Source organism: Lontra canadensis, unplaced genomic scaffold (genome assembly GCF_010015895.1).
Source record: "Lontra canadensis isolate GAN:19392208 unplaced genomic scaffold, GSC_riverotter_1.0 scaffold18, whole genome shotgun sequence".
NCBI classification, from domain to species: domain Eukaryota; kingdom Metazoa; phylum Chordata; class Mammalia; order Carnivora; family Mustelidae; genus Lontra; species Lontra canadensis.
Window position 1 is genome coordinate 6,585,154 of NW_022631012.1, and position 25,219 is coordinate 6,610,372.

Below are 25,219 nucleotides of genomic sequence, written 5' to 3' on the forward strand. Positions count from 1 at the left end.
TTACATTGCAAATAGCACTGATCAGGTATTTGGAGATCAGGATTCAGCTGTAGATCCTGTCATCAGTGAGCTGAGTCACTCTAACACCTAATCTCTGGTTCTGAGTTTACTCATGTGTAAAATTAAGGTGTCATCTGGAAGACCTATGGGATGCCACTTGCTTCTCCTTAATTCTACAACTCTAATCTTTCATATACTAATAATATCACCTACTGGCCAATCTTACAAAATGACAAATACATCTTTAAAATACAAATCTCCTTTAGGAATACAGAGTGAAATGAGATGTAGCCATTCATAGGTAACAAAAAAGAAATCATAAATCATGTTGCTGACTACCTATTTTGATTTTGAAGTAAAATATAATGCAATATAGCATAATGTAATATAATATAAATATAATGTACTATAACATAATACACACAAACACATATTTATAAGTATATATGCATGTATCTTAGCCAGATAACTCTAACCTAAAGAAAATACCAGAATGTTTCAGGTCCTACACCATTCCTTAACCAGATAGCTAAAAAGATTCCAATCTTGTTTTTTATCTTTTAGAACATTTGTGTTCTAGAATAAAGGGGTTTTTATATATAATAGTTGGCAATCAAGAAATGCATAAAAATATTCCATTTTCCCTGGGGGGTTCACAAATACAAAAATTATCATTACCTTTCCTATGCCGATATCTGGCTGCATAAAGCGAAGGCAGTCTGAATAATTAGCCCATGTTTTATTTAAACTGTACATAAAATCCCATGTTCCATTGGGGTTACAGTGTCGAAAAGCAACTCCTGTAAAGACATGAAGGAAAACATCAAGATTGCTCAATGCTCTTGGCTTTCACTAGGAAAAAAAAAGTATCTTTCTATTCCAAATTAATTATTTCAGAAAAATTCAATACCTTTATGATTGAAGTCATAAATATAAGGAGGGCACGGGACAGCCAGTATTTTCCCCACTGTTCCTCTGGGCCAACAAATGAGTCCATCCCATTCTGGGAAACAATTTCCCTCTAATAAAAAAAATTAAAAAATAAATAAACAAAAATGCAATTGGAACCAGACACTAAGTACACTCAAAATACAAAATCTCAGGTCTCTAACTGCAGCAAAATATAAAACAAATTGGTAGTTATGGAAACTAGAATGGGGTAGATATGACATAATTGTCCTAATTTCTATCCACCTTGCCACGTTAAAGGTCCATTAATAGAAACATTTGATTTGCAGAAATTAAAAATATTTTCGTGATTCCACTCTATGTGAATTATAGCAATTAATATATAAGAAACATTGGAATTCATTGTGAACAACCATAGTAAAATTCTATCACAGTTCTAGATACATTTTTACCCTAGATTTTTAAAAATTGCTGTTAAAAAGTATATGTGAAACAGATTGAGATTCCCAGTAAGCTCCAAGATTTGAGTTTGCCTTTTTACCAATAATTCTTTTTTTTTCTTTTCACCAGTAACTCTAGTAATTTGTTTGAGCCTAACCCTCATCTCAAACAAAATTCTCACAAGCTCTACTCTCCTTAAGAATCAAGTATAAAGATTTGGAGTGGGAGGTACTGAACGGACAAAATGCATCCAGAACCCGAGTAGTTCTCATAACCTCCATTGCCACATCCACGGTCAAAACTCGTCAAACCATGATATTCACACAGAAAAATCTAGAATTTGGAAACTTCAACTTTGTCTCTTTTCAGTTCTATAACTGAACTGATATTACAATGTAACCGTAACACAGAGAAACCAAACATTTGTGAAGTTGAACCAGGATGAATAATATTTTGAGTTTTGCTTTTAACTACTTGAATCATTTTATAACTAGGTATTTGCATTTACATTCTGTTTTCTTTCATAGACATAAGGAAAATTTTTATTACAAAAATTTTTTCAGGGGAGCCTGCGTGGCTCAGTCGTTAAGCATCTGCCTTCAGCTCAGGTCTTGATCCCAGAATCCTGGGATCAAGCCCTGCATTGGGCTTCCTGCTAGGCAGGAAGTCTGCTTCTCCCTCTCCCACTCCCCCCGTTTGTGTTCCTGCTCTCACTGTGTCTCTGTGTCAAAAATTTTTTCATAAATAAAGCAAAATATTGTGTACACACACACACACATGCACACCTCTACCTAGAATTGACACTTGCTTATATTTTTATCATATTTATTTCATCTATTTGCTCTTTGCTGTGGTATTTTAAAGTAAATTGCAGACAGCATAACGGATCACTCTTAAATCTTTTGATACCTATCTCTCAACTTTAAGGGAATTTCAAAGTGGAAATTTCTTAAATTAGCTAACGAATTCAAAATGCTGTTCTAGTTTTTCACACATAAGTTGAAGAAATCTCTCATTGAAAGGTAAATCTGGTCTTCCTGGTTCCACTCTTGCTCTCCTTTCATTCATTCACATAATAAGCCAAAATCTTCCAAAGGCTTCCCATCTCACTCCCAGCAAAAGCCAAGTCTACAAAATCTGAAAGCCCTTCAAGATCCTCTTTCCCCCATACTTCTCTCCCTGACCTGGTTCTGCTAAGGTCCTCCTAGCTCTCCCTTCACTTCAGTCCTTTCAGCAGATGGCCTTAAGGTTTATTCCCGTTCACCCTACAGACTTTTACTCAGATCACTTCTAAGTAAACTTTCCCCATTTATATTACCTTCAAAACTTGCCTTATCCCCTTTCCTTCTATGCTTTTTACCTGAGCTCTCATCACCTTCCAATAGGAACTGTTATTTTATTATGGTTTCTTAAACCACAGAAACCCTGAAGGTGGGGAATTTTGTCTGTTTTGTAGCCAGTCCTAGGCAGGCGCTTAACAAATATTCAGTCAGAGTCAACACTGTGTGTTCTTCAGGACTGCTCTCCATTAGTTGTGTATTGAACTTCCAAGAAGAGAGCATATCCTCCATTTGAAAATGAGATTACTTTTAATGCGTGTTGTATTCATGTTTCTATTGCTACCATAACAAATTACCACAAACGTAATGGCTTCAAATAACCCAAACTTATTATCTCACTAGTTCTTTAAGTCATAAGCCCAGTGAGTTCAACTAGGACTGAGTTCCCCATTTCCTTGAGGGTGATCAACTTCTAGAAACCACTTATATTCCTTGGTTTATGACTCCTTTCCTCCATCTTCAAAGTCAGCAAGACAAGCTGACACGTCTCCTCATGTCTCTCTTCCACTCTCCTTTTCCCCTCCTGATTCATCCACCACACACACCACATTGGACCCATCCAGATAATCCAGGATAATCTCCCTACTTTAAGGCCCATAACTATAATCCCAGCTGCAATGTCCTTGCACCATTTAACATAGCATATACACAGGCATAACACCAGGTATTGGGGTATGGACATTTTGGGGGACCCTTATTCTGTTACAATTATAGCTCCCTCAATTTTTTAGTTACCAATTACACTACAGTAGCTGAGTAATTTTCTTCTAGCTGATGTTCATGATGTCGAGTTGTTTGTTCAGTTTTGAATAGTCATGCAAACCCTGATCTATACAGAAAAGAATTCAGCATAAACCTGAAATTAATTTCTTACTGTCCTCCATATCACATGGAAACAAATAACCTGATTTGCTTTGGGGATTGCTGAAGCAATAAGAAAAAAGAAACGTCTTCCCTCACTCACACTGTTCTTATAGAAGAGAGCATTTTCTTGGAAACAGCCTCACTTTGCCCACACAATAAAAGCCTGTGCTTCACATATCACAAGCAACCCAGGAACCCATTATACTGGCTCTTGCTTCTGGAGCATGGCTTCACCAGCTTCTTTCCCCCATTATCTGTGTTTTGTTTTTCTTTCTTGTTCAAACAGAGTGCAATGAATCAACCCCTTCCACTAACCTTACCCTAGACATTCTTCTGTATCTTGCTACCATTCCATATGGCTTCCATATGACATTCACTTTGTCTTTAACAAGACATGCATCCTCATTGACCTGTACTTGTTCAATCTTTTACCAGAGACCTATTGTACAATCTACCAAAATTGAACCTGGACACACATTCTTGAGTTCCAAAAACTAGCTGTCCCTCCAAAATGTATGCTGCAGGGGTGCCTGGCTGACTCAGTCAGTTGGTACCCAACTCTTGATCTTGGCTCAGGTCATGACCTCAGGGTTGTGAAATCAAGCCCAGCGTAGGGCTCTGCACTGAGCACAGAGCCAGCTTGGGAATCTCTATCTCCCTCTTCCTCTGTCCCTCCCCACTACTTGCATTCTCTCTCTCTCTCTCTCTAAAACAGATACATAGATACATAAAATGTATGCTGCAATATCCTGATACTTTCTGGCAAGAGTTAGTTAACATGATGGAATAAGGTCTTCGTACAAGTTTAAAATTCATACAAGTTTAAAACCCAATGACCATTTATTTTATAATTATGTAGTTTTAAGCCACTATGGAGATAAATCTGCTGTATTTTCCTCATGCTCTAAAGGGGATAATTTTCTAGTTCCCTACAAGATACCTCACACACATACACACACACTCCCCAAAATTCAGAAAACCAACATTCCTCAAAAATAATGTTTCTGTGGATTATGTTCATCTCTCTGGTGGCTCTTTGACAAACAGTATAATAAATATCCACAAACATTGAAAAAATTGAGGAAGCCATGGCCTCACACAGCTAATACAGAGATCTTAATTAACATCTACTCTTTGATCATCATTTCACATCCTATGTGAGTAAATACTTTCACCAGTTACCAAGAAACTAATTAATTGCCTGATGATTCACCAATCTCTCTTTATAAATTAACACCATTAATTATATTCCCTGTCATCTTTTGTGTATGCCAGGACAAACTACTTATTAGTGATGTTGTCATACTATGATCTTTACACAGAACAGTCTAAAATTTGGAAACTCCAACTTTGTCTCTTTTCAATTCTATAGTTACCCATAATACAGTGTAACCATACATTTGTGAAGTCACACTGGGATCAACAATACTTGGGGTTTTGTTTTTAACTACTTGAATCATTTAATAGCTAGGTATTTGAATTTATACTTCCTCCACTTTCATAGACATGAGGAAAAATGGTATTTTCTTTTTATTACAATTTTTTTCACAAATAAGTCAGAGAATATTTTATGTATATAGAACCTGGAATTGACACTTGATAATATTTTGCCATATTTATTTCATCTATTTTATGAAGACACAAAGGGTCTGAGAAGGTCCTATATTTATCTAATTAGTGTTCCAATGGAAAGACTAGGAAAATGGGAGAGAACAAAGTTTCAAAGACAAAATAGCAAACCATTCCCATGAATGACTGAAAGACATAGATCCTCAGACTTCAGAAATTAAATGAATCCATACCTAGATACAGACTAAAGCTGCAGAACATCAAATACAAAGAAAATCTCTTAAAAGGAGCCAGAGAGAAAAAAAAACTAATCATCAACAAAGACTGAAAACTGATTTGTCACCAATAACAACAGAAGCTACAGTAAAATGAAATAATATTCAGACACTAAAAATAAATAATTCTCAACCAAGAATCATATGTCCAGAAAAAGTATCTTTGACAATTGAGACTGAAATAAACACCTTTTCAGACAAACACTGAGAGCGTTCACTGAAAGCAAGTTCACAAAAAGATATATTTCATCTTGAAGAAAAATTATAATATATAAGATAAAACTATATGACTTTATTAATATAAAATTATATGACATAGCATATAATTTGGAAGTAATTAAAGTATTTCAAATTGCTTATATTATTCAAGAGGAAGAAGTTATAAACTTTAAATGTTCTTAAATTAAGTATTTGGAGATTAGAATGAAGTAGATCAAACCAGATATCTCATTATAGGGCATAGCTTTTTTTTTTTTTTTTTTTTTTTTTTTAGAGAGGGAGAGGTGGGCGCAGGGGCAGTGGGTAAGTGAGAGAGAAAATTTTAAGCAGGTTCCACATCCAGTGCAGAGCTCAATCTCACAACCCTGAGATCATGAACTAAGCTGAAATCAAAAGTCTGAGGCTTAACTAACGGAGCTACCCAAACATCCCCAGGGCATAGCTTTTATTTTTATTTTTTATTTAAATTCAATTTAGCTAACATATACTGCATTATTAGTTTCAGGGGTAGAATTTAGTGATTCATCAGTTGCATATAACACGCAGTGCTTATTACATCAAGTACCCTTTTTAATGTCCATCATCCAATTACCTCATCCTCACACTGACCTCCCCTCCAGCAACCTTCAGTTTATTTCCTAGAGTTAAGAGTCCCTTATGGTTTGCCTCTCCCACAGATTTCATCTCATTTTATTTTTCCTTCCCTTCCTCTTTGTTCATCTGTTTTGTTTCTTAAATTCCACATATGAGCGAAATCATATGGTATTTGTCTTTCTATGACTTATTTCTCCTGGTATAATACTTTCTGGTTCCATCCATGTCACAGCAAATGGCAAGATTTCGTTCTTTTTGATGGCTGCATAATATTTCATTATATAAATATATACATACATCTTCTTTATCCATTTATCTGTCAATGAAAATTTGGGCTCTTCCCATAGGTTGACCATTGTGGACACTGTTGCCATAAACACCGGGGTGCAGGTGCCCCTTCGGATCACTATGTTTGTATCCTTTAGATAAATACCTAGTAGCGCAATTGCTGCATCATAGGGTATCTCTATTTTTAACATCTCCATACTGTTTTCCAGAGTGGTTGTATCAGATTTCATTCCCACCAACAGTGAAGGGGGTTCCCCTTTCTCCACATTCTCACCAACATCTGTTGTTTCCTGACTTGTGAATTTTAGTACAACATAGCTTTAGAGACATCTGCTGCATTCAGATTGTTGAGAATTTAGGGAAGCTCAGTAAATAGCACCTCCCTTTAAAAAAAAAAATTCCTAAATTATACTCAACTATCAAGGCAAGGCATTTTCCCATATAAAACATTATAATTTACCTATTACTCCAAAGATTCCAATAAATAATTTTTCTCAATGGTCCCAATAAGAACTACGAGTCATCACCAGGCCCTGAGGAGAATAAGCCACAGGTTCCTGTGCAATTATAACAGCAGAGTAACCCCAGGAGTACAAAAGCCACCACAAGCTCACCTGTAGTATTGTTTTGCTTTTCTAGTTCCCCACTTGAATGTGGAACTAGTTGAGAAATAACACAGAAAGTCGGGCATATGGAAATTAAATAATCATTTTACTAAAAAGAAAAAATGTTTTGAGAACAGGGCCTAGGTACATATAAAAGGGCCTGCTTATTTGTTCTTCTAATATTTATATACACTACCAAACTGCAAGCAAGACACACAAGAACAGAGCCTGTCCCTCCAAGCTTACTACCTGGTTGAGGGCAAACCAGGATGTATGCTGTCTGCAAGCAAAGAGATCCCAAAAAGAGGCCTGAGAAAGAGACTGATGTGCACGTGCCCAGCTGCTATTCTGAAACTCTAAAGTCAGGCAAGTCATTCTGTCCACAGGGAGGGAAGAGCTTGTGGTTAAAGAAATGAAAAGAGGGCGCCTGGGTGGCTCAGTGGGTTAAAGGCTCTGCCTTTGGCTCAGGTCATGAACCCAGGGTCCTGGGATTGAGCCCCGCATCGGGCTCTCTGCTCAGCTGGGAGCCTGCTTCCTCCTCTCTCTCTCTGCCTGCCTCTCTGCCTACTTGTGGTCTCTGTCAAATAAATAAAATCTTTAAAAAGATAAAAAATTAAATTAAATTAAAATTAATTAATTAATTTAATTAAAAACTTTTTAAAAAGAAATGAAAAGAGCATGGTTCTGCTACATGATCCTTCACATGGAAACATGGAATGAGTGATGAGGAATACCCAACTGCTACTTAAAAGGGGAATTTGAGTATTTTTGAGAACTGGGGTGGGGACACAAGACGACATGATTTTTAGCACCTTTACCTCCTTCCTGAAGCTGAGCTGTGATGTTGAGCTCACACTGTACTTTAGCTTTCAGCACAAGGACAATCTGCTCCTCTATCGTAATAGTGCCATCAGAATCCAGCTGGGGAAATAAAAAAAATACAAACAGAAAAACATTCCCATTACCTCTTTTTTAAACCATGATATAATATTTCATTATCTACCTTCTAATACTGTTGAAAATTAAAGTTTTGATATCCTGCTATCTGGAATAGTCTTTTATCTGAGTCAAACTTTCTACGAAGTACCTTTCATTCCCACCCTGGAACATGCACCTAACATACAAGTGAATAATGAATTCTAATTGAATGAGTTCACCTAGGTTTGGCTTTAATACCACCAGCAATGGAGAAGAAATTCTACTTTGGAAAAACCTTCATTTCAATGAAATACATTTTATCTTAACTATGACAAAACATTCATAAATGTTTGTTCAAAGTATGGTGCTTGGACAGCCTGAATCTGAGGCACATATAAAGCGTAGATCCTTAAGCTAATTAAGGATCAGATTAAGATCAGATTTAGTGAATCAGAATTTATTTCTGGAGGTGGCAACTGGTAATCCCCATGTTTCACAGGAACCCTTTATGGTTCTGGCACCAACTTTAATAAGTTTGAAAACCAGCATATGTGAAGGTACAGGATAATGGTAAAGATCATTATATTAGTCAAGCTTCAATCAGAGAAGCAGAACTATTAAGAGATTAAGATAAATTACAAAGAAATATAGGTAGAGATAGAGATAGAAAAAGTACTTGTTACAGGGATTTGACAATTTGACTAAAGTATTGTGGAAGTTGTGTAAAAAACTTCTAAAGGTTTTTTTTTTTTTTTTTTTATCTGATGCAGGAGCTAGAAATCTGCAGGTCAGGAAATCAAAAAGAGAAGATAAATGTAAAGGGAGGAAGAATAAGAACAAACTGGAACCATGAGCATGAGCTAGAAACCGTAAGGACATACTAAAGTACATGTGAATTCTTGTCGCCTCTAACCTTCATGTTGCTGGTGTCCTGAAGAAGCTGGCATTCTTTATCATGGACCTAAACACACACTTAACCCAAGAATCAGAGAAGTTAAAGGAGGACCCAGGAAAAGATGAAAGAGCTGCAGGCCTGGCTACTGTCCTTCCCCAGTGAGATGAGCCCAAATATAAGCAACAATGTGTGTGAGATACGAAAGTACCTGCCTTGACCATCTGAGTGTAAAAAAACAAAATGGCTGCTGCTTCACTTCTGCCCACCAGTGCTCATGAAAAAATGTCTTGTGTGTCACTCTAACCAGAAACATAAAGGTAATGGGAATTCTGGGGTATACATTTTAACATAACCAAACTGACATATTACAAAGTCATCAAAATCCACCTCTGCCGACTTGGCACCCATACACATCTCTTCAAGCCACAGTGAACTTCCAGAAAACTCAATAACAAAGTCATGCTTCATGGTACAATCCACTTGATACAAAGCGTGATTCCAAAAGAAAAGAATTTTAAGTAGAAAAAGTCTGTATTCATCATCTCTAGCTATGTAACAAATTTACCCAAAACTCTTTGGCTTCAAACAACAAACATTAATTATCTCACAATTGAGAGAGGCTTAGCTGGGTGGTTCTGGGCTCAGTCTCTTAAGAGATTTCAGTTAAAACTTCAGCTATAGACGTTGTCACACAGACCTGACTGGGACTAGAGAATCCACTTCCAAGATGATGCCCTCACACAGCTATTGGCAGAGGACTTCAGTTCCTCAGTGGCTGATGAGAAGAAATGTTAGTTCCTCACCACACAGTTCTCTTCATATGGGTGCCTGAGTGTCTTTACAACATGACAATTGGCTTCCCACAGATGAGTGATTCCAGAGAGAAAGCAAGGGGAAACCCACTATGTCTTTTATGATCTAATCTCAGATGACACTCATGGTCATTCCCATCATATTCCATTAGCTAAAAGCAAGCCACCAAGTCTCACTTAAGAGGAGGGGAATTAATCTTTATCTTTTAAAGAGAGATATCAAAAAATTTATAAATATATCTTTAAACAACCACAAATTTCTATAGGTGGTCCATAGAAAGAGGATACTGAGTATTATGGGTTTTGTAGATTTATTAATAATCAAGGGTCCAGGGGAGCCTGGGGAGGCTCAGTTGGTTAAATGTCTGCCTTCAGCCCAGGTCATGACCCCAGGGTCCTGAGATCCAGCCCCATGTTAGGCTCCCTGCTCAGCGGGGAGTCTGCTTCTCCTTCTCCCTCTTCCTCTGCCCCTCCCCTGCTCATGGTCACTGTCTCTCTCTCTCAAATAAATAAATAAAATCTTTAAAACAATAATTATTAATAATGATGATGATGATAGAATCCAGAGCTTTGCATTTCTGTCTCTCTGTAGGCGACTTAGAAATTCTTAAATCAAATGAGAAGGTAAAACTCATCAATTTACCTAAGTAACCAACTCCCAATAATACAACACTTTGCGTACCCCAAATCTTTAATTTCAGGCTGCAAATACTTATTTTCTAAAACCATTCATTAAGGAACATGGGAAAACAACCCTTTTTATGTTTTGCAGTAAGACATTATGGATTAAACAACAGAAATAGAAAGATGTTTATATTATTAGCCATAAGAACCCAGAGATTATGACAATTATGATTTTAAATAACATAAAATGACAACCTGGCAGGTTAACTTCAAATGGAGAATATGGAAAAAATAATCTATCATAAGAACTAGTTTCAGAATAAAAAAAGTCTTGTTCCTGAAAATTATGAGTTTATTTCCCAAGATATTTATAATACAAAGAGCAGTTCAGTGAATAGTCTGGTATATAGTTTTAGAGACTTTTGAATAATATTCATAGTTCAGTGCTCACATTTAATGATATTTATGAAAGGAGACAATAAACAAAAACTAATTTTTTGGATTGGAATAGACACCATAATTTAGTCATCAGGCAAACACAATGCAGATCCTGACTTAAATGTAACTACACTAAAAATGAGCTATAAAAAACTCACTTATCCAGAAGGGAGAATGAAATGTGGGCCTGATGAACCATCTGGGTAGCATGGTAGTGAAACTGACTTCTCATTCATTATCCAGAAACAGCCAAGCACCATTCATTTTTTTTGTTGTTCTGTTTTCCGGCTGGTTTTTTCTTTGTTTGTTTTTTCAGTTCAATAACTATTTTATTTTACTTCAATCCTAGAAAAACACTGGGTAAGCTGTGACCAAGTTTCAGAACTCTAAATTTGATTCAGAGAACTGTGACTTCAGTTATCAAACATGAACACTGCAAATCATCCCTTGCTCATTTTTACTTGAATAAATACATTTTTTGTTTTCTTTTGTGCAGATTTAGCCTTTTTATCAGGATAACATTTTCAGGAACATAAGCATCATATATACTATAGCTTCTACAGATATTTTGCTCTATACAATGTGGCCAGTTTAACCAGGAGCAAATTTGATTAGAATGTGCTAATCCATGACTTTTAAATTGCTCTTCAGTCATCAAGTGAGAATATGGAAAATGTTTAACATCTTTTATATTGCTTTCTCTTCCTCCTTAGTTACAAGTGTTCTTCACCATAGAGGGACAGTAAAATCATAGTGTACTTAAAACAGAAGAGGAGTTTTCATGGTCAATGGCTGTTACTCCAAAGGCAACAACTGCATCCAAAATAAAATGGTACATTTAGTTAAAAAACAAAACAAAACAAAACATTTTTTTTCTGGGTAAGTGATCATTTACAATACAATTTGAAATAAAATATTGTATTTTACTGAAAGTACTTAAAGTTGTTGTTATAGGTACTGATTAATTGAAGTCAGAACATGCAAATTCTTATAATTTCAATATTCACATTTATTCCATTTTTAAGTTAACATGAACCCATAAATTAGATGTTCTTAAAAAGAACCATTCTGGAACTTCCACTTCTGCACGATGGAGTAAGTGTATTTTTCGCTACTTCTCCCAGTGAGTACAACTAAAAACTCTGGACATTATATATAAAATGAACATGAGATGATTCTGAAAGGCAAAGAGCAGAAAGCAGACCAGCTAGGGACCTCCGATCCCAAAGAACAACACAATGGTAAATTCTCTCAGTTTTCTTTTTGCCTTATGTATTTGGGACTTGGAGTTGAGAAGCTGGCAACAATAGACACGGACTCAAAAAAAAAAAAAAAAAAAAAGCCTCAAGAAAACCACACTCTCCGCAGCAAGGAAGGAGAGGAACCGCCTGACTAGACAGAAAACTTTTACATAATAACAGCTCGACCTAAGCCAAACACCACACAAAAAACGCTGCAGCTCTAACCCAACTGACACCAGCAAAGGACAAGTGGAGATCCACCCTTAGTGGGTTGAAAGGAGGTAACACTACGCTCTCTCCAGAGCAGTTTCAGAATGAAGTAGAGAGCCAGGATGTTTGCCACGCTGGTCTGTAACATGCCCCATCATGCCTCAGGTGTCAGTGGAGACCACATGGAGAGCCTGGACTTCCCTCTCCTGCAGGCAGTTAAAAGGTAGCCCTCCTTGGGATGTTGTCAGAAAAGACCAAGTAGGGAGTCAGCCTAGCAATGAGGCCACCCCTCTGTGGTGTCAGTGGAGACCACGTGGCGGGGGGCGGGGGTTTGAACTCATATCCCCACCCATCAGCAACAAGGAGCTCCCCACCTTGGGTGTCAACAGCAGCTGGCTGGGGAACCTAAACTTCTAGAGACACCCTTACTTCCCCAATTATGTTAATATCAGATAAAGTAGACTTCAGAGCAAACAAAACCACCAGAGCCCAAGAGGGACATTATATAAGGATAAAAGTATCATTGCACCAAAAAAACATAGCTATCTTAAAAGTATATGCAACAAAAAACAGTAGGGGTGCCTGCACCTGGGTGGCTCAGTCGGTGAAGAAACTGACTCTTGGTATTGGCTCAGGTCAGATCTCAGGGTCATGAGATGGAAGCCCTCTGCACTCAGTGGGGAGTCTGCTTGGGATTCTCTCTCTTCTCCCTCTGGCCCCACACTCTCAGTCTCTCTCTAAAATAAATAAATAAATCTTTAAAAAAAAATATGTGAAGCAAACATTGATAGAATTTAAAGAGGAAATAGGCAAGTCCACAATTAAAGTTGGAAACTTCAGTACTCCTTGCTCAATTGATAAAACAAAGAGACAGAAAAGCAACAAAGATACAGAAGAACTCAACAATGCCATCAACCAAGAGGACCTAAGGGGCATTTACAGAACACTCCACTCAACAAGGCAGAGTACAAATTCTTTCCAAATGCTCACAGAATATATATCAAGGCAGACCATGTCCTCGGCCATAAAACAGATCTCAACAAGTTTGGAACTGAAATCATACAGACTAGATTCCCAGATACAATGGGCTCAAACTAGAAATCAAAAACAGAAAGACAACAGGAAAATCTTCACACACTTGGAAACTAAACAACATACTTCTAAATAACCCATGGGGCAAAAAGAAAGTCTCAGGGAAAATCAAAACAATACACTGCACTGAATGAAAATGAAAATACAAAATATCAAAACGTGTAAGGTACAACGAAAGCGACGCTGAGAGAAATTTATAGCACTAAAACCTACATTGGAAAAGAAGAAAAGTCTCATGTCCATAACATAATGTCTCACCTAAAAAACCTGGGAAAAGGAGAGAAAACTAAATCCAAAGCAAATAGAAAGAAGGACATAATAAAGATAAAAAAGGAAATCAATAATTTTTTTAAAAAATAGAGAATATCAATGAAACAAAGAGTTAGGTCTTTAAAAAGACAATAAAATTGAAAAATTTCTAGCAAGCGAACAAAGGGAAAAAAAAGAGTGAAAACACACAGTAAATTATAGAAATGAAGAACAGATTAATCGTGGCCCTGGGGTTGAGGTGGAGATGTGAGTGCGTCCATAGAATGGCAACAGAAGGGGAATATTTTGGAAGTAGTAAAGTTCTGTATCTTGACTACATCAATGTCAATAAACTGGTCATGATATTGTACTATACTTTTTGTAAAATATTACCACTGGGAGAAGCTGGGCAGAGGATACAGGGCTCTCTCTGTATTATTTCTTACAATCACATATGAATCTACAATTATCTAAGTTGTTTTTCTCAAAAGAATCAATCTGTCCTAACTTGAAAAAACACAATATATATAAAAATATTACCTCATTTTAGTACATGATGATTTGCCACAAGGTGCTTGTAAAAAACAAATGTTTTGTGATGATTTGCCACAAGGTGCTTGTAAAAACCAAATGTTTTAAATAAGAAATATCGGGGTACCTGGGTGGCTCAGTGGGTTAAAGCCTATGCCTTCGGCTCAGGTCATGTTCCCAGGGTCCTGGGATCGAGTTCCGCATCTGGCTCTCTGCTCGGTGGAGAGCCTGTTTCCCCCTCTGTCTGTCTCTGCCTGCCTCTCTGCCCACTTGTGATCTCTGTCTACCAAATAAATAAATAAAATCCTAAAAAAAATTTTTAAATAAGAAATGTTAAAATATGACTATTTTATAATTTTGCAAAAATATCTCCTTTATAAAGCAAAATTTCTTTAAGGTATATAATGCTTTCTTAGTTATTGTAATATTCATATACCAAATTTGACTCTAATTTGGAAAGGATTGAAAGACTATGTTTAAAGAGAATGAATTTCTTTGGACATTCTACTTTCCATAGTCCAAGAGAAAGGTGAGCTGGTCTATAATAAGGAATTTTGTTTGGAATTCAGGATTGGTCATGCAGTCTAGTATTAATGAGCTAATCAGTTTTATCAACTTTCTACTTCATGTTTTCACACAGGCCTCAAAAGAGTTCATACAAACATATTAATATTTTTTTACGTAACTTAAATACTAATTTCATTCCCAAGAATATGATTCCCTTGAGAGTAGCCAAAGATTTTTATATTGTGGAGAATGAAACATGTTTCTGCTTTGTTTTTTTTTTTTAAATAATCTTTCAGAAAGCCCTTCCCTTTTTTTTTTTTTAAAGATTTTATTTATTTATTTGGCAGACAGAGATCACAAGTAGGCAGAGAGGCAGGCAGAGAGAGAGGAGGAAACAGGCTGCCTGCAGAGCAGAGAGCCCGATGCGGGGCTCAATCCCAGGACCCCAGGATCATGACCCAAGCCGAAGGCAGAGGCTTTAACCCACTGAGCCACCCAGGCGCCCCGAAACATGTTTTTAATTATTTGGAATTTATTGTCTATACTACTGGGTTGGAATAGAGAAAAGGATTCTGTTATAATAAACTGATAGCTTTGGGGAAAATATTGAACCATCTTTTTTAATTAAAACTCCAACTATGAGAGTGTTTCCCCATTTGTCCTTTTTTAATTCAAAGTAAAACAAGTTATATGGATAAAACACACAGCATAAATGCACGCGCGTGCGCGCGCACACACACACACACAACCCAAATGCAGGTGTCCCTACTTCTCAAGTTTTTTAATCCTTTCACAAATTGACCTCTAACTCAAAACTAAATCTAAAGACCAGTCCATTTTGCACATTAGGCACTAAACCATGAAACTTCCATGACCCTGTTCATGCAGAAAGCAAATGGAATTTAAGAATACAATGGACCTATCCGTGGCCTCACTCAAAATCAGTTAGGATGTCAGCATTAGGAGAGTGATCACAAAGAACTGTCATCTTTCACACCTATCATCCATCCTTTCTCTTTCATCTTAACCACACGAATTTATCAGATATTTGTAGAGCTCCAATTACTATTTAGAAACCAAGCATAGTTAATTATTCAAGTCGTCTAATGATTATAGAGATGGAGAACAGATGAGTGGCTGCCAGGTACTAGAGAAAGCAAGGGACAAGGTAGAAAAAAAAAGGCTGCGGCTATGGAAAGGTAGCAGGAGGGATTCCTGTGTTGAAACTGTTCTGCATTTTGACTATGGTGGTGGTCACGGGCATTTATGCATGTGATAAAACTGCATAAAACTGAATGCACGCACATACCAACGAATGCATATAAGACTGAATTACGTAGGTGGATTATATCAAAATGAATTTCCTGCTTGGGCTATTGTATTATAGTTATGAAAGACATCACCAAGGGAGCACTTGGGTAAAAGGTATACAGGATTCCTGTATTATTTCTTACAGTACATGTGAACCTACAATTTTCTCAAAATACTTTCTTTATTCATTTTATTCATTTCTTTATTCATTTATTCATTCTTTATTCATTTATTCATTCTTTATTCATTTATTTTAGTGAATTGTATTTAGTTTAATAATAACCATGACAGAGAAAGACCAACTAAATTTTAAATTAAATACAATATAATTTATTAATTTGAGCTAAATTAAGTGCAAATATATTAAGATTATTTGGCAAAGAATTTTAGTGCAAAAGAAATCATGCAATAGGTAGCCCCCATAATTTATAGGCTTCTATAAATATGAAAATTCTCTATCTTCTCAAACAAAGCCAATTAGAACTGACAATTTTAAATTCCTACCCATTACCAAATCTTCCAAGCAAGAGATTAAGTGTCAACTATTAATCACCAACTAATTTAAAATAAATCCCTTGGAAATTCAGTGAAGTAACTATATCTTCCTCAAAAGTAATTTACTTATTTTGTGGAAGTTGCCATCAAAACACAAATTCTGAATTAGCCAAGTTAAGAACTAGGCCCACAGGATCAAGCAGGTGTGTGCAACATTCAATCCTCAAGTCAAAAGCTCCATTTTCAAATCTCAGCAAAATTGGCCCAAGAACTTTAGTTACTTAAAAACCTAACTAGCTAGTACATCTAAAATGACTTTTAGTCATTCCACACTAAGAATTTGGGAATTTTCTATGAACATAGAAAAGCTGAAAATTTGCTTTGAATGGGGTCCCTGTAATTATAGGGAAAATACAGGACTTTAAAAAACCAGCATACCTCGTTTAATTGCACTTTGGCTTTATTGCCCTTCACTGATGCTGTTTTTGGTTTTTTTTATTCAAATTGAAAAGTTATGGCAACCCTGCATGGAATGAGGCTATCCACGCCATTTTCCAACAGCGTTTACTTATTTCAATTCTTGCAATATTTCAAACTCTTTCATGTATCATCATATTTCTTATGGTGATCTGTGATCAGTGATCATGATATATTGAAATCTCGAATGATGGTTAGCATCTGTTCAGCAACAAAGTATTTTTAATTAAGATATGTACATTTTTTTCAGACATAATGCTATGACACACTTAACAGAATACAATATAGTATAAATAAAATTTTTATATTCACTGGGAAACCCAGTAATTTATTTGACTCATTTTCTTGCAATATTAATTTATTATTAAACCAAACCTGTAGTATCTCCATGGTAAGCCCATGGATCATAAGTGTTCTCACCATACACACACACATACACACACACACACACACACAGTGAGGTGATGGATGTGTTGATTAACTTGATAATGATAATCATTTCACAGCATGTATGTATATGTGTTAAGTTATTGTGTTGTACACCTTTAAAAGAATCACATTATACAACCAAAAAAAAAAAAAAATGCAATATAAAATAAAAAATCTACCCTCACCATAACAAACAGTGTTGGCCTGTTTGGGGATATGAAAAATCATCAAGAAGATGATTATTTCCTTCAGGCAGTTGGCAACCAGAATTTGAAATACAGAAAATCAGGCTGCTGGCCAAATTGCAGTGAAAACATTTCATCCATTTGTATCCATAGTGTCACCACCCCAGGCAACACATCTGTCACACAGCATTGCTGTGGGATCCTGAGAAAGCGTAATGGCAGGGAAAAATAACATGGTTGATATCCAATGAGAATGAGAAGGCTAATTTTGAGCAAAAGCAATGAGGTAAAATTACTATTAATAATAAGGTCCAGAGAGAGACAAGATGGAGGCGGACTAGCAGACTGATAGGACATTAGGTCCCAGGAGTTCAGCTGGGTAGTTATCAAACCATTCTGAACACCTACAAACTCAACAGGAGATAGAAGAGAAGAACAGCAGCAATTCTAGGAACAGAAAATCAACCAGTTTCTGAAAGGTAGGACATTCAGAGAAGTGAATCCCAAGCGACAGGAAGATAGACCACAGGAAGAGGTGCCTGCTCCCAGCAAGCAGTGGAGCAGCAGAGCACAAAATCAGAACTTTTAGAAGTCTGCTTCACTGAGGGACGTCACTCCAGAGGCTAAGCGAAGGTGGAAGCCTTGTGTGGACAGTGTGGTCTCAGGTCCCGCAGGGTCACAGAAAGATGGGGGGTGTCTGAGAGTGGCAGAACTCCCAGGTATCAGAGCAGGAAAGCCGACTACAGACTCAGAGCCAAGGAGTGAGCTCTCACTCCTTGTTGAAGTAATGAGGTTGCCTTCAACTGTGATCCAAGACACAGTCAGGCCACTGCTCTTCAAGAAGGGACCCCACAAGTGGCAGATCTGGAGAGACTCACCTTCCTCCTCCAGGAGTAGCAGCGCAGTAGGAATCTGCTGGGTTTGGAGACTCCAAACAGGGCTGGGCACCAGAGACAGAAATGCTTGGTCACAGGCAGGGTGAGCTCAGAGCACAGCCAGAGACCAGGGAGATGGGAGTGCTTTTATCTGAGGGCACACTGAGGAGTAGGGCCCCAAGCTCTCAACTCCTCTGGGCCAGAGATTGGGAGGCTGCCATTTTCATTCCCATCCTCCAGAGTTCTACAGAAAGCATTCAGGGAACAAAAACTCCCGAGAGCAAACCCAAGGACATTACTTAGCTTGGCCCCTGGCAAGGGTGGTGCAATTCCATCTCGGACAAAGACATTTGAGACTCACTGCAATATGCCCCTCAACCAGAAGATCAGCAAGAACATCCAGCCAAGACCAAGCTCACCAATGAAGAATAGCAGAATTCCAGAGCTAGGGGACAGCAACGCATAGAATTCATGGCTTCTTCCCCATGATCCTTAAGTCTTGCAAAGTTTAATTTTTTTTTAATTTTATGTTTTTCTTATTCTACTTTTTTTTAACTTTTCCTCTTTCCTCTTTTAACATTTTTTAACTACTTTATCTTAACAATACCATTCTTTTAAAAAATATTTTTAAACCTTCATTGTTATAGTCATATTTTATCCCTTCGTTGTATATAATGTTATTTTTTGTATACATATAGGTTTTATTTTCTAAAAAATTTTGGGATACAATTTCTTCTAATAGATCAAAATATACCCTAAATCTAGCATATGGCTTTGTTCTAATCTCCAGCCTGAGCACATTCTCTTCTCTTTTTTTTTTTAATCTTTATCCAACCAACTTATTAATTCCTTTTTTTAGAATTTTTTTTAAATTTTCATCTTTATAGTTATACTCCATCCGTTCATCATCTTTACCTTTATTTTTGTATATATATAAGTTTTTCTTTCTTTAAAATTTTGGGAAGTAATTTCTTCTACAAGACCAAAATACACCCAAAATCAAGTGGGGGACACTGTTCTTTTCACCAGTCTAATATTAATTTATTCATTTATTCATTTACTTATTTTAATTTTTTTCCCCATTCCTTCTCCCCCAGGTTTTGGGTCTCCTCTGATTTGGTTGGCCTACATTTTTGAGGTTTTTACCACCTTTAAGACCTTACTTTCTTGTTCATATATTCTTATCTGGATAAAATAACAAGGTGGAAAATCTCACCAAAAAAAAAAAAAAAAAAAAAAGCAAGAGGAAGTACCAATGGCTACGGACCTAATCAGTACACACATTGGTAATATGTCAGAACTAAAGTTCAGAATGACGATTCCCAAGGTGCTAGCTAGGCCAATAAAAGACATGAGAGATATTAGAGGAACCCTTTCTGGAGAAATAAAATCCCATTCTGCAGAAATAAAGGAACTAAAATCAAAGAAGTTGAAATCAAAAAAGCTCTTAATGAGGTTCAATAAAAAAATGGAGACTCTTACTGCTAGGATAAATGAGGCAGAAGAGAGAATTAGTGATATAGAAGACCAAATGATGGAGAATAAAGAAGCTGAGCAAAAGAGAGACAAACAACTACTGGACCACAAGGGGAGAATTTGAGAGATAAGTGATACCATAAGATGAAACAATATTAGAATAATGGGGATTCCAGAAGAAGAAGAAAGAGAGAGGGGGACAGAATGTATATTGGAGAGAATTGTAGTAGAGAATTTCCCTAATATGGCAAAGACAACAATGATCAAAATCCAGGAGGCACAAAGATCCCCCCACAAAATCAATAAAAATAGGTCCACACCCCATCATTTAAAAGTAAAACTTACAAGTCTCAGTGACAAAGAGAAAATCCTGAAAGCAGCTTGAAGTCAGTAAATAAGTAAGTAAGAAGTCAGTAACATACAATGGTAGAAATATTAGATTAGCAGTAGACTTATCCACAGGGACCTGGCAGGCCAGAAAGAACTGGCATGATATATTCAGAGCACTAAATGAGAAAAATATGCAACCAAGAATACTATATCCAGCTAGGCTGTCATTGAAAATAGAAGGAGAGATAAAAACCTTCCAGGACAAACAAAAACTAAAAGAATTTGCAAACACTAACCCAGCCCTCTAGGAAATATTGCAAGGGGTCCTCTAAGCAAAGAGAGAGCCTAAAAGTAGTAGACCAGAAAGAAACACAGACAATATACAGTAACAGTCACCTTACAGCCAATACAATGGCACTAAATTCATATTTTTCAATAGTGACCCTAAATATAAATGGGCTAAATGTCCCAATCAAAAGACACAGGGTATCAGAATGGATTAAAAAAAAAAAAAAAAAAAAACCACCCATCAATATGCTGTCTACAAGAAACTCATTTTAGATCCAAAGACACCTCCAGGTTTAAAGTGAGGGGGTAGAAAGCAATTTATCACGCTAATGGACATCAAAAGAAAGCTGGGGTGACAATCCTTATATCAGATAAATTAGATTTTAAGCCAAAGACTATACTAAGAGATGAGGAAGGACATTGTATCATATTCAAAGGGTCTGTCCCACAAGAAGATCTAACAATTTTAAATATCTCTGCCCCTAACATGGGAGCAGCCAGCTATATAAACCAATTAATAACAAAACAAAGAAACACATCAACAATAATACAATAATAACAGGGGACTTTAACACCCCCCTCACTGAAATGGACAGATCATCTAAGCAAAAGATCAACAAGGAAATAAAGGCTTTAAATGACACACTGGACCAGATGGAAATCACAGATATATTCAGAACATTCCATCCCAAAGCAACAGAATACACATTCTTCTCTAGGGCACATGGAACATCCTCCAGACTAAATCACATCCTGGGTCACAAATCAGGTCAAAACTGGTATCAAAAGATTGGGATCATTCCCTGCATATTTTCAGACCACAATGTTCTGAAGCTAGAACTCAATCACAAGAGGAAAGTTGGAAAAAATTCAAATATATGGAGGCTAAATAGCATCCCACTAAAAAATGAATGGATCAACCAGGAAATTAAAGAAGAATTGAAAAAACTTCAGGAAAACAAATGAAAATGAAAATACAACTGTTCAAAATCCTTGGAACACAGCAAAGTCTGTCCTGAGAGGAAAATATATAGCAGTATAAGCCTTTCTCAAGAAATAAGAAAGGTCTCAAGTACACAACCTAACCCTACACCTAAAGGAGTTAGAGAAAGGACAGCAAACAAAGCCTAAACCCAGCAGGAGAAGAGACATAATAAAGGTCAGGGCAGAAATCAATGAAATAGAAAACAAAGAACAGTAGAACAGATCAACAAAACTAGGAGCTGGTTCTTTGAAAGAATTAATAAGATTGATAAACCCCTGGCCAAACTTATCAAAAAGAAAAGAAAAAGGACCCAAATAAATAAAATCATGAATGAAAGAGGAGAGATCACAACAAACATTAAAGAAATACAAACAATTATAAGAACATATTATCAGCAACTATATGCCAGCAAATTTGACAATCTGGAAGAAATGGATGCATTCCTAGAGACATATAAACTACCAAAACTGAACCAGGAAGAAATAGAAAACCTGAACAGACCCATAACCAGTAAGGAGATTGAAGCAGTCATCAAAAATCTCCCAACAAACAAGAGCCCAGGGCCAGAGAGCTTCCCAGGGGAATTCTACCAAACATTTAAAGAAGAATTAATACCTATTCTCTTGAAACTGTTCCAAAAAATAGAAATAGAAGGAAAACTTCCAAACTCATTTCATGAGGCCAGCATTACCTTGATCCCAAAACCCAGACAAAGACCCTACCAAAAAGGTGAATTACAAACCGATATCCTTGATGAACACAGATGTGAAAATTCTCACCAAAATACTAGCCAATAGGATCCAACAGTACGTTAAAAGGATTATTCACCATGACCAAGTGGGATTTATTCCTGGGCTGCAAGGTTGGTTCAATATCCGCAAATCAATCAATGTGATACAATACATTTATAAAAGAAAGAACAAGAACCGTATGATACTCTCAATAGATGCTGAAAAAGCATTTGATGAAGTACAGCATTCTTTCTTGATCAAAACTCTTCACAGTGTAGGGACAGAGGGTACATACCTCAATATCATCAAAGCCATCTATGAAAAACCCACAGCGAGTATCATTCTCAATGGGGAAAAACTGAGAGCTTTTCCCCTAAGATCAGGAACACAGCTGGGATGTCTGCTATCACCACTGCTATTGAACATAGTACTAGAAGTCCTAGCCTCAGCAATCAGACAACAAAAAGAAGTTAAAGGCATCTGACTTGGCAAAGAAGAAGTCAAACTCTCACTATTTGCAGATGATATGATACTTTATGTGGAAAACCCAAAAGACTCCACTCCAAAATTACTAGAACTTGTACAGGAATTCAGTAAAGTGTCAGGATATAATATCAATGCACAGAAATCAGTTGCATTTCTATACACCAACAATAAGACAGAAGAAAGAGAAATTAAGGCGTCCATCCCATTTACCATTGCACCCAAAGCCATAAGATACCTAGGAAGAAACCTTACCAAAGAGGCAAAGATTCTGTACTCAGAAAACTATAAAGTACTCATGTAAGAAATTGAGGAAGACACAAAGAAATGGAAAAACATTCTATGCTCATGGATTGGAAGAACAAATATTGTGAAAATGTCCATGTTACCTAAAGCAATCTACACATTTAATGCAATCCCTATCAAAATACCGTCCATTTTTTTCAAAGGAATGGAACAAATAATCCTAAAATTTATATGGAACAAGAAAGAAACCCGAATAGCCAGAGGAATGTTGAAGAAGAAAGCCAAAGTTGGTGGCATCACAATTCCAGACTTCAAGCTCTTTTACAAAGCTGTGATCATCTAGACAGTATAGTACTGGCACAAAAACAGACACATAGATCAATGGAACAGAATAGAGAGCCCAGAAATAAACTCTCAACTGTAATGTCAACTAATCTCCAAGAAAGCAGGAAAGAATATCCAATGGAAAAAAGTCTCTTCAACAAATGATATTGGGAAAATTGGACAGCCACATGCAGAAAAATGAAACTGGACCATTTCCTTACACCACACACAAAAACAGACTCAAAATGGATGAAAGACCTCAATGTGAGACAGGAATCCATCAAAATCCTTGAGGAGAACACAGGCAGCATCCTCTTTGTCCTCAGCCACAGTTACTTCTTGGTAGACACATCGCCAAAGGCAAGGGAACCAAGGGCAAAAATGAACTACTGGGACTTCACCAAGATCAAAAGCTTTTGCACAGCAAAGGAAACAGTCAACAAAACCAAAAGACAACTGACAGAATGGGAGAAGATATTCACAAATGACTTATCAGATAAAGGGCTACCATCCAAAATCTATAATGAACTTATCAAACTCAACACCCAAAGAACAAATAATCCAATCAAGAAATGGGTGGAGGATATGAACACACATTTCTGTAAAGAAGACATCCATATGGCCAACAGACACATGAAAAAGTGCTCCACATCACTCTGCATCAGAGAAATACAAATCAAAACCACAATAAAATACCACTTCATACCAGTCAGAATGGCTAAAATTAACAAGTCAGGAAACGACAGATGTGGGAGAGCATGCGGAGAAAGCAGAACCCTCCTATGCTGTTGGTGGGAATGCAAGCTGGTGCAGCCACTCTGGAAAGCAGCATGGAGGTTCCTCAGAAAGTTGGAAACAGAGCTATCCTAAAACCCAGCAATCGCACTACTGGGTATTTAACCTAAATTTACAAATGTAGTGCTCCAAAGAGGCATTTGCACCCAAATGTTTATAACAGCAATGTTATAGCAAAACTATGGAAAGAACTTAGATATCCATCAATAGAAGAATGGATAAAGAAGATGTAATATGCACGCACACACACACACACACACACACACACACACACACACACACACACTGGAATACTAATCAGCCATCAAAAGAAATGAAATCTTGTCATTTGCAATGACGTGACTGGAACTAGAGGGTATTACGCCTAGCCAAATCAGTCAATCAGAGAAAGACAATTATAATATGATCTCCCTGATATGAGGAATTTGAGAGGCAGCATGGGAGGTTTAAGGGGTTAGAAAGGAGAAAATGAAACAAGATGGGATCAGGAGGGAGACATACCATAAGAGAGTCTTATTCTCAGAAAACAAAATGAGGGTTGCTGGGAGGAGCGGAGTATGGAAAGGGTGGTTGCATTATGGACATTGGGGAGGGTATGTGATGTGAGTACTGTGAAGAATGTAAGGCTTATGATTCACAAACCTTTACCCCTGGGGTAAATAATACATTATATGTTAATAAAAATAATTTTTAAAAATAATAATAATAAGGTCAAGAAACTATAAAGTAAGTTTCACATGGTAGAAACTGTGCACTCATTAGCTGTAACAATTATGCATGTATATTAAGAGAATAAAGGAAAATTACTATGAAAACTTGTAAATTAAACCATTTTCTAAGACCTCTCAAAAAAGGGATGAATGTTGAAATGAAATTTTGGTTTCCCTAATTTCTGACATAAGGATGTGATTGCCTATCACACAACTGCTAGCTTTATGGATGAAAGAGAGGAGGTTGAGGTGTGACTATTTTTAGATAGTTGAATGAATAATGGTGTCTGGGGAGTAGGAAAAGGTAACATGTAATAAGGAATTTAGTCAATAGATTTGGGATTAATAAAGTGTTCTAAATCAGTAAGAAGTGGGAGTCCACATGGTCTTACCAGAGGTAAAATAAAACAACCCAGAGAGCCAAGGGTGTGGGGAACAGTAAAGGGCTATATTTGACA

The 25,219-nt window shown here is 36.8% G+C and overlaps 1 protein-coding gene across 1 annotated transcript in view; it reads right to left on the bottom strand.

The window, feature by feature from the left end:
- The window catches only part of PTH2R (parathyroid hormone 2 receptor), an 86,783-nt gene that overhangs the window by 52,093 nt on the left and 9,471 nt on the right, over positions 1-25,219 (bottom strand). The window contains exons 2-4 of the mRNA XM_032860271.1: positions 7,923-8,025; positions 911-1,021; positions 679-800 (exon numbers count right to left, since the gene is read on the bottom strand). Coding sequence (XP_032716162.1) covers positions 679-800; positions 911-1,021; positions 7,923-8,025 — 336 coding nt within the window. The remainder of the gene's footprint in view (positions 1-678; positions 801-910; positions 1,022-7,922; positions 8,026-25,219) is intronic.